The 18,860-nt window shown below is 36.4% G+C and overlaps 1 protein-coding gene across 3 annotated transcripts in view; it reads left to right on the forward strand.

Moving 5' to 3' along the window:
* LOC114355037 (receptor-type guanylate cyclase Gyc76C) overlaps positions 1–18,860 on the forward strand; it is a 63,959-nt gene that overhangs the window by 27,517 nt on the left and 17,582 nt on the right. For all 3 annotated transcript variants that reach the window (XM_028307692.1, XM_028307694.1, XM_028307693.1), the window contains one exon: positions 13,024–13,146. In XM_028307692.1, coding sequence (XP_028163493.1) covers positions 13,024–13,146 — 123 coding nt within the window. The remainder of the gene's footprint in view (positions 1–13,023; positions 13,147–18,860) is intronic.

Raw genomic sequence — 18,860 nt, forward strand, 5'->3', positions numbered from 1 at the left:
TGTTGAGGCTGTATCTCCAGGTCACCTAGATACATTCCATAGCAGCTATAATAGACATTTAGGTACATACATTTGACAATTTTGGTGATAAATAGGTATTTTGTATTAGTTTTTGTATAACGCCTGAACAAAAACAAAGGGTAATATTTAGGTGTTATACATAGATTTCGAATATAAAAAATATATAATTTAACTAATTAAGACATGCCAAAAAAACTGAGGTATGTCTCGTTTCTGTCGGGCCTGGGTCACAGATGACCGTTCTTCTTTAACCTTGTCACGTCAATATCGAACTTAACATGAAGCCAAACATTGTAACATCTTGTGTAGTTATGTAAAAAGTACAGACTGATGTACCAGCACATCAGTCTGTAAATAATTGCCGTACTTGATTGACTTGTATAGAGTAATGAAGGCATGAGATCTTTATGTACGCTCTAAATAGGTATATGAATATTAATAGATATGGGTCTACGAGTAAGTTTCTGACTTCAACGATCACTAAAGAAGAAATAAAGTTTTGATTATACCTACTTTGTGTTGATCATAAAAATCTATTTTGGATACTCTGAGTATCAGGTATGCAACCCTGCTCGACACACTTCCGATGGAGATGATGTTGTTAATGAGGGACTTGTGGACGAGAAACCCGACACCACCTTGGGACAGTTGTTCGCCCTCCCGGTAGTAAAGCAGGTTGCCGGATTTCAGGGTCATCGTGTCCTCGCCCTCTCGTCGGACTTCCGATAGCCCTATAATACTCCATCGCAACCTACTTAATTCATCTTCCAGCTCTATAATCTTTTCGTCGGACCTCAGGGTGCGGATGTTGTGTGTTACGAGGGCCAGTTGTCGTTTGTGGTGGTAGCTATTCCTCCTCCGGGGATTCTTAGCACCCCCCGCCCCGTCGTCCGTCGTCACCCCAACCGCTACCGTAATCAGGAACAACGGGGCTGCCGGAGACTGGGGGCCTGGTTTTAGCTCTGCCGTTCATCAGGGGGGGGAGTTGCCAATACTCGCCACGCTTGGCAGGCGGGTTGGCGAGCGCAGTTTTTTATAAGGTTTCGCACGTAGACGCTGCTGCCCATCTCGTGCTACAGGATTTAGTCGCCTCTTACGACACGCCTCCTGTTGGCGGTGGGGAATGGTATTCTTTACGGCCGTCCCCACACGGCACCGAAGTGACCCCTATGGTAACACATAATATGAATTTTGTTGTCATAGGGGTCACTTAAAAATTTGGGATTGATGGTGAAAACGGGCATTAGTTCCACTTAAAAAGAAAGCTGATACTTAGTTTTGTTATGAAATGGTTGTTTATTAATTATTTTACATGATAAAATTAATTAAAGCTTGACATGAAAAGATGGTATAAAAATAAGCTCACATAAATAAGACAATTATTATACAGGGTGTAACATACAGGTTATATTTATCGAAATCCAAGCCGCAGGAGAACCTAAGTATAAATAACGATTTATTTACAGAATTTAAGGCTTCCCTAAATAGATTTTTCACTTGATAAAATGTATAGCCCGCCTGAACCTTTGACCTTTCGCTTAAAGGCCGAATTTGTTTTAGTTTCTCTATCCCTGAAAATAATAAATGAACCTAATAACTTGCCATTTTCCAATAACAAATTAACTTTCCCCAAACCGTTGGTACAGTCAACGTCAAATAGTTCGTGACACCCAAGTAGCCAAAAAGTTCGCAACACGCTTATAGTCTTTTTCACCTAAGATGATCCGTATGACGTTTCGAGTTTGAAAGATTTAGAGATGTCACATAATGAAACCATAGCGATTTATCTATCGATTTTTTTCGAAGAGTTAGTAAAACCTACTTTTAGAGAACTATTTTGTATAGGTGTTATTTAACAAAAAAAACATGTTTTTTTTAATTACAAATATTATTGTAACAATTTTTTGTTGATAATATTCAAATTTCATGGTTCGTGTTCAAAAAAACGATTCCTAAAAAGTACTGGTTCTGTTTCTTTAAATTAAAAACTATTAATTTATTTTTAATGCGTTTATTAAAGTCAATAATCGAAAAATATAGTTGATTTTTGTGATGTTTTTAATAACTAAGTATTCACTTCAATCGATTAATGAACCGCGGAAATAATCGATTTTATTGTACAAGAAATACCCCAGCACTAAATCTATCCCGTTTCACACATTGCGTACATTAAATAAAAAATATTTTTACATCGTATTTAATTAAAATATAATCAATAGACTCAGATTTTATTATATATTTCAAGACAAGGTAGTTATTTTTTTTTATTATATTGCTAATAAAATACAAATATTTTTTCAAAAATATTCTGCATAATAATATGTAGTATGCGTAATATGGATAACCTTGAAGTGTCATACGGATCATCTTACGTGAAAAAGACTATAGTTACAATTGGAATAAGGTTGTTTTGTCAACTTTTTGGCCACTTTGGGTGTCATGAACTATTTGATGCTGACTGTACTTGAATTCAGAACAAGCAATTAGTTCGCCTCAGAGGTGCTTTTCATCTGGTGTATTTCCAATTGCCTTAAGTTAAGAACTTGAAGTGCGACGACCGATTAATGAAATCTGTATTCTCATTATGTCGCCTTTACGAGAATGCATTTAGAGAAAATACGAGACGTGAGAGACAATAAGCGGCCCCTATTTTTTAATTTTCATCTTTATTTGTTTTTAAAAGTTAGTGATTGAGTTACCTACTGTTCAGTGTTTAAATAATGTTGTGATAACGTTTATTTGCCACACTAAAAACACATGAATAAGGTAACAATATTGTTAACGATTTGTACATGAGGTATAGCAGCTTGATAACTCGAGAGATATCGGTTCCTAGCTAGGACAATTTAACACCCTTATAAATGTATGAAACAAACAATAAAAGGTAGAAAAGGGGATAACAACATATAAAACAAGACACCACACGAGAAGTAAACTAAAGAGAAATTCCCAGTAAGAAAGCTGTTACGTAATATGCTTTTGCCTATCTCCAATAAGAACTACAGGCTTCAAAGTAGACGAAAGAATTTTAAATAAACAACTTGAAAAAATCGAACTGCCTAAGGCGGGACACGAACCCACGACCTTCCGCTTGCCGGGCGACTGCTCTTCCAACCCATAGGCAGTTCGATTTTTTTCAAGTTGTTTATTTAAAATTTAGTTTGAGAAGCGACTCTATCCGCTAAGTTAATAACGTTTAAACGAATCGAAAAAGATCTGTAATGCATTATGCCTTTGCCTGTGTCAAATAAAAACTCTAGGGTTCAAAGTAAACGAAAGAAAAAAGCTGTAAAGCAAGATGCCTTTGCCATCTATATAAATAAAAGCGAAAGGTTACTGACTGACTCACTCATCACGAAATCTCAGAAATTACAAGTGCTAGGAGTCTCAAATTTTGCATGAGGCTTTCTTTTAGAACGTAGGTGCTCACTAAGACGGGATTTTACGAAACTTCACCACTAATGGGGTAAAACGGGGTCAACGCGTACGAAGTCGCGGGTGGCCGCTAGTCTAAACATATTTTTATGTAACTCAAAGGTGACTTACTGACTGACTGACAAAGTGATCTATCAACGCACAGCCCAAACCACTGGACGGATCGGGCTGAAATTTGGCATGCAGGTAGATGTTATGACGTAGACATCCGCTAAGAAAGGATTTTACGAAACTCCAGCCCTAAGAGGGTAGAACGGGGTCCACGCGTACGAAGTCGCGGGCCCAGCTAGTGTCCAATAAAAACTCCAGGCTTCAATCGAACAAATCCTCGCTCCAATCGATCTTAGTTAAGTCGCCTCACCTGTGATGTATCGTTGTAATCAAGGAATTGAAGCTGAACCAAGACCTATTAATACGCATTAAACTGTTTACACTTACCGAGATTAATTGTAGCCGTGGAAAACGGAGGGTAGCTAATAATAGAGAACCTGCTATTGTTAAGTATCTACAGTATTAATTCAGGTTTTTTAGAAGTCCAATAGCCTTGTTTGATCAAATGCGCTGATGATAAAAGACGACTTTATGGAACAAAACCTTGATGCTCTCTTTTCAATAATCTTGTTTTTAGTTTTAATTCTATTTCAAGAAATAATAAAAGGGCTTTTTATTTTATTTCTATTTGAGCCAGAAAAGGGTTTTTAGCATTACGTAGAGTCTACAGTTGTGACTGTGTTGGCCTGTACCTTTATTTGGAAAAATTCTAGAGAGTAAGTACCTAACTTAATAAAAAAATCCATTAGTCTTTCTATTCAGCTGAAATAAAACACAGCCGTTTTATGTTGTGCTCACACTTTAACGAGATAGGCTCTGCTCTAAGCCAAACAGCTATTACAAAACTGTAATTGCATTACAGGATGTAAAACTATTTTATATTACACTGTAAACTTTAATTACATTACAGTTTTGTGATCAGCCGCGGTTACCGTCAAAAATATCTTTAAAATAAAGCGTCATTAAAAACCATTATCAAAACTTTTCAAAAGTCAACTCTGTGGTATACTCGTAACATGTCCTAATCATAGAATGTCATGAACTTTCCAGCACTCCATTAGTTTGATGTCATCCCCTAGAGAGCCAACAACGCGGCGCTCACCTGCGCCAAATGTTTAATTAATAAAGCTGCGACCTAATTGCACATATTTGCATTATGTCGTCCACTCCAACGCGCTTTAAAAGGTCACTGGTTAAATTAAACTGAACAGTTTCTATTCGCGGAAAAGAGCAGCATTTAATTTCGTTTTAGGTAGCTTTTATATTATTTAAGTAACGGGACTATTCCCATTGCTCCAACTACTGCATCTCCTGCGTAGCCAGGACAGCTTGACCGCCAATAAAAACCAAACCAGTGAAGGTCAAGTTTGTCCCTGGGGAAAGTTAAATTGTCACTGGAACTGCAACGAATTTAATTAGATGAACATAGGAGTAGAATCAGAAGAAGATATTAATTAAGTAGCTATTATTATATTTTTAAATTAAAAACAGCTATGCAGAGCCAAAGCACACGATGTGTTGCATCGCCGCACTGCAAAGATTTCGCCGCTCGTGTGCCCGCCACAGATATTTCTATGTAAGACGACGCAGCGACACCGCTTCGGCGTCCACTGTCGCCGCAACGCATCGTGTGATTTGGCTCTCATTGAAATAATTGCAATTATGGTATATTTTTAGACGTTAATTAAAAACTATTAAATTGACATTATTTTTCTGTTATGATTGAATAACGGAAGAATATGCACCTAAATTTAGATTTTCCAATCATACTCCAGTACATCTGAAATAAGTAACGTCACGAATATGATACTTTTACATAATACTGTTTCCGCACTTATGTATTCTACGAGCGAAAGTTTGCTGATTACATAAATAATGAGTTTCAGAAATATATACGACTTCATATTTACCCTGAGACCTTCCTACATCATTTACTTCCTAACTTCGTGACTTTATTGAATACATTCAAAGAAGACTACGAATATAAAATGGGCTAGCTTTCCGCCCGTGGCTTTGTCTGTGTGCAATCTCTTGTTTCTCCACACAAACTTAGGACCCCCGTTTCATCCCCTTAGAGGGTGAATATTGGAAAATCCTTTCATAATGGATACTATGTCATAACAACTGTCTGCGTGCCTTTCAACCCGTTCAGCATATTAAGCTGTGTGTGGTCGTGCGAAAGAAAAAATATGTGCTGAATTTTAATTTGTTGAAACATATTTTATTTCTATTTGTAACATATTTTATGTGGTCAACTATGATGTCAGATTTAATGACCAGCCATAGACATAATAAGACACGGCTCAATCAGACTGACAGCTTAACACAAGGAAACATAATAATTATCATACACTATACCTTTCAGCCAATCTTATAATATCCTAACAACACTAAAAACAAAATACGTTTTTAATGTGATTGTACGTACTCAACATAATTATTATTGTGTCCAAACTGGAAATCAAAAACCTAAGGGCGTGACAAAATTATGGTCTCTTCAACCTGACCCCTCTTAAGCTAATGTCCATGGGTAATCCAATAACTATATTTTTTAATACCCCATAATGGAGTCATGGGTCGACCTCGCCTGATAGAAATGGCATAGTAATGGCTTACGTTACTGCCTACGGTAGCCACTTTTGGCGATATAGTTTATTTATCTATGGTTTGACCACAGCCATAATGAAAGCCTCAAAAGAAAATACCAAATTATGTATTGTGGGCAGGCCCCCCACTAGGTGGACCGACGATCTGGTGAAGGTCGCGGGAGGTGCTGCGGCGTAGAACCGGCCGTTATGGAAATCTTTGGGTGAGGCCTTTGTCCAGCAGTGGACGTCATTTGGCTGAAACGAACGAACGAATTAGATCTCCAGAAAATTGAGCTTGAAAGCTCCAAGAAACTTTAAATGTTGGCCGCCAGGGTAGAATAATTCTCGAAGTGTGAATGTCGCGGGAAGTACCTGGATTCGGGCAGCGCAAGACCGTTCATCGTGAAAATCCATGGGGGAGGCCTTTGTCCAGCAGTGGACGTATTTTGGCTGAAACAAACTAATTAGGAAACTGCCCACATCTTATTTCTTAAACAACCACATCTTTTGAATCAAATCTATGCGTAGAATCTTAGTTGATAGCAAGAGAACCTCCCAATCAACAGACTATTTTAAAAGCGCCGAAGTCCAAACTGTTAGTAGTTAAACATTGTATTGCTAATATAATTTTATCTGTTTGTTTGTATACTTTCCAAGCAAATCCTCCGAATGCAGTAAGTAAACAACTGGGATATAATACTCTTATACATATAATCTACTTAGCTAATGCTGGTTTTCGTATGTATTATTTATGAGCTGTCGTCGATGCAATTTTATTACTCCAAGTAGTATTGTAATACAAACATATCTTTTTGTGTCAGTCAGTATAAGAAATTTAACCCTCTGAAAAGGACACTTTAAAGGCTATCTGAATCATAAAAAATAGCCAACAATGTATTGTTATTGAACTACCTACTACCCGGCAAAGGTCAATTTCCACCTAAGGATATGAAAACGTCGTTATTACTTTCTATTCTCAGAATACTGAATATACGGCCAAAACTTTCATCGGTCAAGCAGTTTCTGAGTAGTTTTTGTTGAATGTAATTGATTTGAAGTGCAAAAATTAATTTACTGTTTATAGGAACTCCGTGGACAGCTTCCATAGAGCATACTTTTCTTCTTTATGTTTTGATGACCGTCATCTTATTGTCAACTGATTCTATAGACGGGCGTAATAATAGCTTCTGGTGTTTTATTTGATGAAATATAATTCAGTTTAAAATGGAAGAAATATTATTTTATTTACGCCCATATTTCAATAGTTTTGTCACCAACACTGTATGTATTATACAGGGTGTTAGGTAAATGGGTATATGAGCCGACACTAGCCCATGTTAACATGGGCATATAAATGGTATGGTGAAGACAGAAAATTGATATTATCTTCATTTTCATTATTTAAATTTTCATACAAATCGGATTTTATAAAATTTATTTTGTATGAAAATTAAAAAAAATAAAATGATGATATCCTGACTTCACTATACCATTTAAAAGCCCATGTTAACATGGGCTAGTGTCGGCTCATATACCCATTCACCTAACACCCTGTATAGTAGTAGGTACATTAAAATGTCAGTAAAGGAATGACATTCAATGCTTCTGAGAACAATTTCAGGCGATAAACCCCAGCGCTTACTCCAAGAACCTTATTAATAAACTAAGCTCAAAACTCATGCAAAGTTAAAGTGTGTGATTAGTCTGAATATTGATATTCAATCAAAGGCTTCCAGCTAAACTTGAACACTTTGATTTAAGTTTAAGCGCAGATTTAGAATTAGGCCCATTACGTCGTCACCAAGGTGACCTGAGTTATAACTTACACGAGTTCAGTTTTTTTTCTAAATCCTTCTTAGATCCTGCCTAGTAAAATGGAAGGTAGGCAGTAAGAACAGAGGATAATTGGAAAATCTATATGGAAACTAGGGAAATTAATGAAGTTATAAATATTGATGAAGGGAAGTCCTCGATTTGAAAAAATATTTTTGTGTTGGATAGCCCATTTATCAAGGAAGGCTTCAAACCTTCACGCTACGACCAATAGGAGTAGTGGATCAATGAAAACTGTTGCGAAAATGGGAAAAATATCCAAACTGTTTTCACGCCTACGCCGCGGGTACAGCTAGTTGATTTATATTTTTGTTTGTCCACTCTATCAATGTTCATCTAACAACATGCACACAACTGCATCTTGATTGATGACCACATCCTAATGCCCATACAAACAAGTTAATGATATTTGCCCGCTAACGGAAATGTTCCACCACACCCAGTTTAATGATTTCAAAGGAAAACTGTCGTTAGGAAAGTCGATTATACTAATAGCTTTACATCGATGACTCATTGTGCAATATTGGGGATTGAAATCATCAGCATGCCAGTCCACCTACGCCCGTATTCACAAGCGATGCTTGCTTATGTGAAGCAGCAAATCGAACGCACAGCGTTGAATAGAGCTATGTGATTGGTTGTGTGTCCCTGTGCGTCCACGCGCACTGTGAGACGTCATAGTAATGTTTGTGAATACGGGCGTGTAGATATGCTACTTTTAGCATCGGCGATCGGCGATTTTGCGACTGTATTGATGCAGCATTGCGATTTGGCTACTTCATACGTTCGGACGCGGTATGGGAATCTATCATTTTAACGACTCTGTCGATGCAACATCGCTATTTGGTGACTTCATAATACGTTCGGACGCGGTATCAAAATCGCTCGATTTATCGACTACTAGCTTTCCGCCCGCGGCTTCGCCCGCGTGGAATTTTGTCTGTCACAGAAAAACTTTATCGCGCGCGTCCCTGTTTCAAAAACCGGGATAAAAACTATCCTATGTTCTTTCCCGGGACTCAAACTATCTCTATGCCAAATTTCATCAAAATCGGTTGCGAGGTTTAAGCGGGAAAGCGTAACAGACAGACAGACAGACAGACAGAGTTACTTTCGCATTTATAATATTAGTTGGGATATCGATGCAGCATCGCGATTTTGCGACTTCATGTGTTCGGGATCGCGCAGTTTAGTGACTGCTGTCGCTGTGGAGCATCCGAAAAGCGACTGAATCGCCGCCTTTGTCATCTTTAGGTGTGCAGTGTGGAATGAGTGGTCGTTGCATTCAGCTTCTAAAAAGTAGCTAAATCGGCGATCGGCGATGCTAAAAGAAGCATGTGTGTGTGCTGTGGCTCTTATGGATGTAGACTATTACCAAATATGTAGTCATACACACAACGAAATCCTTTAAACTTTTGTTTGGAAGTCGATCGTTAACTTCCAACTCCTCCCAAGTTCAGTCATTTGGAAGTTTTACCTGAAAAGTTTTCCGGGATTTAGAAAATTGGTCCGGGATTTGGAAAATTTTATAGATTTAAATGTGTTTGTCCAAAATTGTACTGTATACTTTATACCACACAATAGATACGAGTATAAACATTTACTACGAGTAGCTAGGTATATTTTATTGACAATAACCATTATTGTATTCTACTGTGGTATCCTATAACTTCGTATTAGATTTCAAGAGATACCGAATGTAATCAATATAGCTAACCCAAATTGATAGGATTAGAAATCTGATATAGTATTGGTCCGTTCTGATCCACCTGAAATAAATTTTATCTGATATTTTTGGAATTATCCCACTGCCGAATAACCTAGCTTTTGCGGCACTTATTTCGCCGCTTTTCTGGAATTAATGTTTATTATCGCGCACTTAAAACAGTCCCAAAGTCTAAGAGCTAAAGCACACGATCCGTTGCGGCGGCGGTGCGACGCCGGAGCGGTGTCGCTGCGTCGTCTTAGGCCCACAACAGACGGTGAAACGAAACTTACTTTTGAGTTGCATCTAAGTTTCTGCCATAGCGTCCGTTGAGAGACCACACATGACGCGACCAGTTTCAAAGTGTTCAGTTTCATTCATCAGAATCATCAGAAAGTTGCAGTTTCGTTGCAGTTGCGTTTCACCGTCTGTTCTGGGCCTTACATAGGCCATTATCACACTGCGCCGCGCTCCGCCGCGGTCCGCGTGATTTCATATAAAAAATCCCGCGCGCAGACGCGTTATCAGTGTGTTGTGCCGCGCGTGTTTTCTTTACAAACCGAGGTACCTACTTGCATACAATGATTAAATCTGTCGTCCCGCGTACCGCGGCGGAGCGCGGCGCAGTGTGATAATCGCCATAGAGATATCTGTGGCGGGCTCACGAGCGGTGGCGCCGCGACGCGCGATATTGTGAAACCTTTGCGGTGCGACGCATCGTGTGCTTTGGCTCTGTGACGCTTCGTTAGCAATAAGAAAGTCTTACCCCAGCAAAATGAAAACATAATACTTAGCTGTTGCTTAAAAGATTAACTCAAAAGACTTATTAGGGAAAAGGGACTACGAAGTGGTGGTGGAAACCACATTTATTAACCAGTAAGTAGTTCAGGCTATCTTTTCAGTTAAACAAAGACCTCTGAAGTGCCTATAACTTTAACCAACCGCTGCTTTTGGATAATAAGTACCTAAGTGGGAGAGTGCTAGTTAATAAAAAGCAAGAAACTCAGTCAACTTTCTCAGACAACTATGTCAGCTTCTTTTTCAAGGGTAAACATAAACAATTCTCTGGGAGAGATTATCTAACATTATTTCCGTACTTAAAGCGCTTCCAGTTAGCATCGATTGATTTTTTCTTAAAAACTTTAAAACTACAATTTGAACGAATTTTGCTATTAGTGAACCTGCTCACGATCGACTAATTATCTGCTATACTCTCAACACTCAAAAGCACAACATTTATGAAAAATAGAAGAGGCGTATGTAGCAACTACGAATACACTGTTTCACCTGTAAAAATAATTTTGACATGTTAAAACAAATTATTATTAAGCAATATTAGAATGTCCACCGATTTATTAATACTCGCGCCTCCAAAATTTTATTACACAGCCAAAATTACAGTTTGCTTAATAAAAAAGTCATAATATTTTTTACTGTCGCCATAAATGTAACAATGGTACAGGTAGCAGTCGTTATGTGCTATTTGGTATATAATACATATAGGTGTGTCTGTTTGTTCCTCATGTAAATTGTCGCTTCAGTTTTTATTGTTCAATAAAAACGTAAAGATCGGACGGCTATATTTATTTGTTGCTTATAATGTTTTCCAATAAAGAATAACGTTTATTGTTATTTCTTAGAACTGGCTCATAAAGGAAAAATCATTTTATATACTAAGAATAAATTATTTTTTCTTTTTTTCGTAGAATAATAAAGAAACGATTCAAAGCAATTTGGGGTTTTACTTAGTTTGTTTTAGCAGTTCATAACTCTGAAATTATTCATTTTATTTTTTGACTTATAGCACAGAATAATAATAAGTACCTACTACGTACAGAAGTTTTACTTCGCGAAGGAATTCTCAGCTCCGCCGCGTAAAAAACGTGTTTGGGATATTCACCCACGTACAGAAGTTTTACTCCGCAAAGGTATTTAAAAAAATGTATGCTCAATGTCATTAACAATATGGTGTAATTTAGGCTGTCTCAAGAGTCAAGCACCATTTTGTTGACAAATGTCAGTGATCGGCACTGCGCCGAAGCTATAGGGCTGACTTCGGTAAAATGATGTGACGTGAGGTGCCAAACTGCGGAAAATGGCGGAGGAAATACATGATTTAGCAGGAATTATCATGAATAATATTAACTACTTATTTACCTCTCAGTGTCTTGAGGCAACATAAAAAGGAACATTCTGTGTTTTTGTTATTATTTAGGAAGTTAAATACTGCACAGTATTTAGTACACCATTTTCTTTATTTTCTTCCATCATACACAAGAATACGCGTGCGTGAGTCAATGTTCGCTCGTATGTGAGGCCTTGTCGAATAGTATCCTGTAGGTGGGCCATCGTGCGTGTTTTGTTTTGGATGTAAACTCGCGGAGATGAACAGGCCTGGTACTACGTACAGAAGGTTTTCTTCGCGAAGGTACTTAAAAAAGATTATGCTCAATGTCGTGCCGATCACTGACGTTTGTCAACGAAATGGTGCTTGACTCTTGAGACAGGCTAAATTACACCATATTGTTAATGACATTGAGCATATATTTTTTTAAATACCTTCGCGAAGTAAAACTTCTTTACGTAGTACTTATTATTATTCTGTGGTAACTAGTACCTACTTATTAATTATTATTCTGTGTTAGTACTTAGATTTGTCAACTTAAGGAACCTATAAGCTTCACTTAATTTAGGCCAAGGTAATAGGTTAGAAACATCTAAATTGATCCTACTAAGGACGTATTATACCAACTTGTCGCTCTTCATTGGGTCCCAACGCAAACATTGGTTCTCTTAGTTTGTTTGCCGGTCTTTCAATATAGCGCAAATGAAATTCCAAACTCGATCTATTTCTAATACAGTCCACAGGAATAGATAGAAAGCAAAAAGTTCACTTCGTATTATTCTTTTGAGTTCATAGGTATAGCTATTTAAACTTTGGTGCTTCTATCGTATCTTTGAATTACACCTACCATACACACGTCTTTAGTTTCGTATTAACACTTGGTAGATCCACACAAACTGGTTTCGATTGACTCAGTAGATTGCTCTTCACGAACACTAAGGCGGAGTTGCACCATAAATATATTATAACCGATGTTTTTGTATGGAGTTTGACAGATTTTCGACATTTGTTAAAGTCAAAGTACCTAAGATGGTGCAACCCAGCCTAAGCATCAATATATTTAGTTTTAGTCTGAAACCTATACTTTCTTGAGGCAAAAACCCGCCTTCGTAAAAACATAGAGATATAGGAACTTCAAATAAATAAGCTGAAGGATGGATTTAAAAAAAAGACGTTCCTCAATAAAACTGATGATGAAGTTAACCTCTCGTTTTGCGAAAAGCGAGCTTGAATAAATAATCTTAAGGTTGTTATTCTTCCAACAGAGCCAGCCTCAACGCCGGTACCTCCATGACAGAAGCTGTGGAGTGGTACACCAACGCGAATGCTGCGCTCCTAAGCCATCTCACTAAGGAGATCAAGGATACTGACAGCAGCACCATTTGGAGGTATTATTACTGACTTAGATTAATAAAGCTAAAAAATAAAAATTGTTTATGCAAGTAGGCTTTTAAAAAGCACTTTTACACGACCCAGTGTATTAACCCTACCACTGCTTCAGGACAATAAATGGGCCAGTGCTGAGGAGAAGCAGCGTAAGAAACTCAGTCACTATTGTCAGCCTATTTTTCAAGGGTTTACAGACTTTAAAATAAACAGTTATAAATATTCATGCGAGCTAGGCACTGACAATATAGGTATTTCGACAATGGGCAGTCAATATAATAATCTATATTAACTTAAAAATGTGCTTTGTAAACTTTAAAATTGGGTTATTAACCCAAAGGTTAATTGAGACACTTACATTTTACGTGCCTACGTTTTGAACGTGATTTTGCTTTAATTTTGTAGAGAAAATTTAGTATAAAGCTGCTAAAATCTACAGTTAACAAAAAATCATTGTATTTTCGTGACAAATATTGTTTTAGTAGGTACCTACTCCTTTGTAAGGTCTTTGTTTACTGAAATGAAAGAAAAACTACGTATAAAATATTGCACGTGAATTAAGTCAACGTTTTATCGGTCACATTCAAATACAAACTTCAAAAGCTACGCTCTCTCCGTTCGCAGTCGATTAATCGAGTTATCTTTATTGAATTTCCCAGTTCCGCAGGGCTTATCTAGTTCCTATTCTCATAAAACAAATTAAAAAAAAACTCTTACAACTCATTTTATTTTTGCAAGTAGAGGTATTCCTCTAAGCGCACCTATGTTATGTTGCCCTGGTACTTTTTATTTATCTTAGTAGACATACACTTCAAAATCTTTATAGTAGGTAATAACAAATATAGGTGCGCTTTGAGGAATAGTTTAGGTGCGCTTCAGTAGGTGCGTCTCAAAATAGGTGCGCTTCGAGGAATACCTCTGAAAGTAGGCTTTTAAAAAGCACTTTTTATTAAATAGGGTGGGCCAAAAATTTTGCAAATATAAACGCGCGATTTTAGTCACTATGTAGCGCTTCACGGGACCACGTGCACTTTTTATGCCAAAGCAACAATTTGGCACACCCTATACATCAAATTCATTGATTTTGGGCGTTACAGAATAAGGTACCTGATACAAATAAGGCCTACCTAACTTTAAATGCTTATATTTCAATAAATATTAACGCCAGTCAACAAAAACAAGGTTAATTAACTTCTTCCATCCTTTAATTTTAGCAATATTACAAAAAATAACACAATTTTTAACTAAATCTATTCAAAATAAGCAAATTACGAAACCACTGATTTTGGCTTTAATAAATCACCTACACGGAATAAGGCCTATATGATTCAAATGCCTGTAGACCTTAAAATTGAGGTTGTATTAAACAAAATGCGGTCTTATAACATTAAACACGTCGATTTGTTTGCGTTATCAAAATTTTACATACCAAGTAAACAGAAATATACTGTATATCTCTAGATAAACTTATATTCCACTTATTAAGAATAATACATAACTTATAGATAAAATTAAATATTCATAGTAACAAAGTAATGATTTCTTACTTAAATTATAAAAAAAAATGACAAAAACAAACAATATTATTTTTTTGTATAGGGCTTATTAAAACACCGTGTTCGAATAAGGCCTACACATAAAACCTTTTAATTAAATCAGTTTTGGAACATCATTTAGTCTTGAATTTTTGTAAACAAAATGAGATCTCAATTTTTGTTAGAACCAAGGCATAAAAAGGCTTTTGAATCATCTTTACGAACTCCTACACAATCTTCGTGATACCACCAAAAGCAGTCCTTTATGGTAGCATATCTGCTACATTGTCTTCGAAACAGGCATGATAATACCAGCTTTTATTCTCCTTTCCTTTAGAATTATACGTACGGCTTTTTTTTCTTATTTTTTATTGGTTTTGTATTTTGTTTCTTTTTTTTTACAGGTTTAGTAATTTTTTTCGACTCTGTTTTCTTTTTCTTTCTGTGCTGTTAGTAACATTTTTATTAAATAAATATTTAGTTACTCTTTGACTCATTTAGTTTAATGAATTTGTCCGTAATCAAGTGTTGACATAAGTATCTAATATGGCCTATCATGCTGAAATAAGGCCTAGGCCTTATTAGATATCTCGCTCTTGTTGTCTTTAAAAAATTACAAATAATGCATCTATAGCCAGTAGTACAAATGAAGGTAATTATTAGCTAGTAAGAAATATTTAGAAACGATTACTAAGAAAAGCTTAATCTAAAACAGCGTCATTTTACCGAAAATTTAAGATTAAATCGCCAGATTTTTATAAGAGAGCACGAAATCACCCACCACCTTAGAAGAACTAGTGCCAATTGGTGCTGGGATCGTGGATCTGGACGCTCTTTCACTCTACCAGGTTGTAGGGCACATGAGTACGTGTCCTTGAAGTATTATCCCGGTTGGATTTATTTATCTATGTTTTCTGATGTATAGGCCTTATTAGAACGTAGGCCTTATTTGTATCAAGTACCTTAGTTGAGAAAAGTTATAGCATGATCCTTCAACATCCGATATTTCCAAGGCTTAGTATTGCTAGTTCTTCCAAGTTAATAGATGTTCTGAACTTGTAATTACTTTTGGTGCTGACTGTACAGGGCTTCAGACATGGTCACGTTTCTAGATAATTTAGTTTTGAGCCAATATTGATCAATTTGACCAAACTTTGTTAGAGGAATATTCGTTATTCTTTATTACAAAATCTTTTTAAAACTTTATATCGAGTAAAATCATACATTTAGTTTTAAATTAGACCAAATAACATTTTAATTATGCAAGGAATGACAAAAATGTATTTTACATACATTGCACTATTGTATTACATGGGGATTCTGGATGAATCTCGATTCCATCTTCAGCTTAATCATCACTTTCCATCAGGGAAATTAACATGTTAATAAAGAGATTCATAATAGAACTTCTTCGTTGTGTTTTTTTAATCGTTTTAATCAACGTCTACTTTATAGAGTTCCGAATGTTTTTTTAAATACGTTCAACAGTTTTTGAAACCTTTTTAGCCGACTGCGCCAGAAGGCGGGTTATGGTATTGTATCCATAGTTCAGATGATAAACATCAAAACAAACCTATATCACAGCCTGATATAAAAGTTATTTGTGGATAAACAACATTCCGTGTCATATAAAAGTTATACGATCAGTGATAAGGTAAAGATAATAAATACTTTATTATTCAATCAGGAAGCTTCTACCAAGGCGGAGCTTTATGTAGCTTGAAAGCTTTGGATCTAGATGACAATAAATCTAGCATAGCGTAGAGAGCTTAAAAGATTAGATTTTACGCTTATTTTTCCTTCTTATTTCTCTTAGTTATTTTTCAACAAATATTTTTAAAACTGTTACATAGTTCATTTAATAGTATTTTTAATCCTATTGAGCATTGTCCAGACACTATTGTTCTAAGATAAATAAAAATTTTGTTCAAGTAAATTGTATTTTTTATCGTCATTAAATTTTGTTTCGTTTCACCAAAAAAAAATGTATATCAAACGTTTGCTTTTATTCAAATATTAGGTATAGAGTAACTAACCCTAAATAAGTACCTATTAAGAAAACTAATCACAAGAAGCCACGTTTGCCCTCGATTTCTCTTCAAATGCAATCAACTATAGTTCTGTAGCTTTAACAATCCAAAGACAAAGCATTTTAATTTCTTTCCGATATCTAAAGACTAATATCAAAGTGCAAACAAGATCCGTGACGTCACAAGTCATCTGAAGGAACTGGGGCGCAGTAATAACCGCTTATTAACTGACGGAGAGTTAATTAGAGATCGTGGTTTAACCGCAGGTTTAGTTTAGCAGATCGGTGAAGATGTCTTACGCCCGTATTCACAAACGATGCTTGCTTAAGGCTTGGTATTTCTGCTAAAGTAGGTATTTCGCGCTGTCAAAATCTGCGCGCGCAATACTTCGCCGAAGACAGCGCGCCAAAGAGCTCTCGCGGCTACACAGTATAGAAATACGCAGTTGGTTAGGTTAGGTTGACTTCCTTCCGTTCAAGCGTCACACTCACAGCACTTTCTAATACAAATCATATCCAAGTGATACAAATTAAAACAACTTTCAAAATTTTTGGGAATAATATTCGGGAATAAATATATTATATTTTAGAATCGAATAAAATTAAATATAGAATATAACTGCCAAAGTAAACACGGTTCAAAGAGGCGTGGCGTCACCCGTCCTTGCGGAAGTTCCGCGCCGGCTAAAAGAATTTCAAGATTACGTCACCCGACCTATCGGTAGATCCTCGGGAGCTTGAGCGATTGGAAAAACATTTTATGATCAGTTACTCGTAGTAGCAATTATTTAGAGCTTGGATAATAAATTATAGTTGTTGCAATTCACGAAACTTTGCGAGATGGTTAATTACATTAATCAGTACACGCATCAATTTTGTTCAGTCTTTCTGTTTATTAATAAATAAAAATGTCATACTAAAATTGCATACATATTTGTTTGTATTGGTCTGGGTGTTTTCTTTCCATAATTTATGTATAACGTATGTACGGGGCTCTGTATCGAAAATCACTATGAGCAATGAGCATCACACACGGTTTTTAAATGTTGCAAAATTTTTATAAATGTTGTGCTTTAGAGAGTCGAGAGTATAGCAGATAATTAGTCCATCGTGAGCAAAAATTTGTCCACTAATAGCAAAATTCGTTCAAATTATAGTTTTAAAGTTATTAGGATAAAACAGATTTTGCTGGGGTAACGTTTCAAACATTACCCTGGCAAAATTTTTTTTTAAAGTCGTTCTATCCCGGAACCAAATACATGGATAGATAGCTCTTGTTGCGTAGTAATTTGTCCACGAATAGCAAAATTTGTTCGTGTTCCGGTTCTCAAGTTATTTAGAATTTTGCTGGGGTAATGTTTTGTGATGTCCCAGATCTCGTAAATGGCTCAACGCAGAAATTTGAAAAAAATACCAATGATAAACCTTGATATGTCCAAATTAGTTCAAACATTAGTCATTGATTTGAATGATAAACACCAGTGTAATTAAAAGATTTCGAAAATCAGATAAAACGGATTTGTGAGTAAACCAGTACTCTTACAATCGAATAAAAAGGTGTAGCATGTACCCCTGGTACACCTTTATAACCACAGTAAATATAAATGATGTGGCTTTGCGCAAAAGAGAGATTTCAATAAATCTAATCTTAACGATCAGAGGTGAGAGTGCTTTTTAAAAGTAATGTACGGCACCAGCAAATATCGATTTATTACATAACCGAAACCAATAATTGCACAAATCAAATTAACGTAATAAAGAAATATGCCTATGACAGAAATAATGATCTAGGTCACAAATATCACAGTCCCTGAACCGAGAGAACGTCCGTCACAGCCAAGCGCTCGAGCAAAGTGTCGCGGTGCGCCGGCGGCCAGTTTCTCGTGCCTTCCCACTCTAACACAGAATCGAACGATATGACGTCACGCTGACGTAGCGGGTGTTATTTCTAAGACTAATTTATTTTAACAGTCTTACTTTCGTGGCCGAATACGCGATTCCCTTATAACAAGGGAACATGGCATACAATGGACAAATTAAAATGTTCCTTGAATAAGCTATCCTGTTAATTTCAGCTTTATACAGGGTGGCCAAAACAGTGAGGTCTAAAAGAAAAATTTAGATTCCTTACATCAAGGTGTACCTAAATCAC

The sequence above is a fragment of the Ostrinia furnacalis genome, unplaced genomic scaffold, assembly GCF_004193835.3.
Source record: "Ostrinia furnacalis isolate ACB-3 unplaced genomic scaffold, ASM419383v2 OfSCF2311, whole genome shotgun sequence".
Classification (NCBI taxonomy): Eukaryota; Metazoa; Arthropoda; class Insecta; order Lepidoptera; family Crambidae; genus Ostrinia; species Ostrinia furnacalis.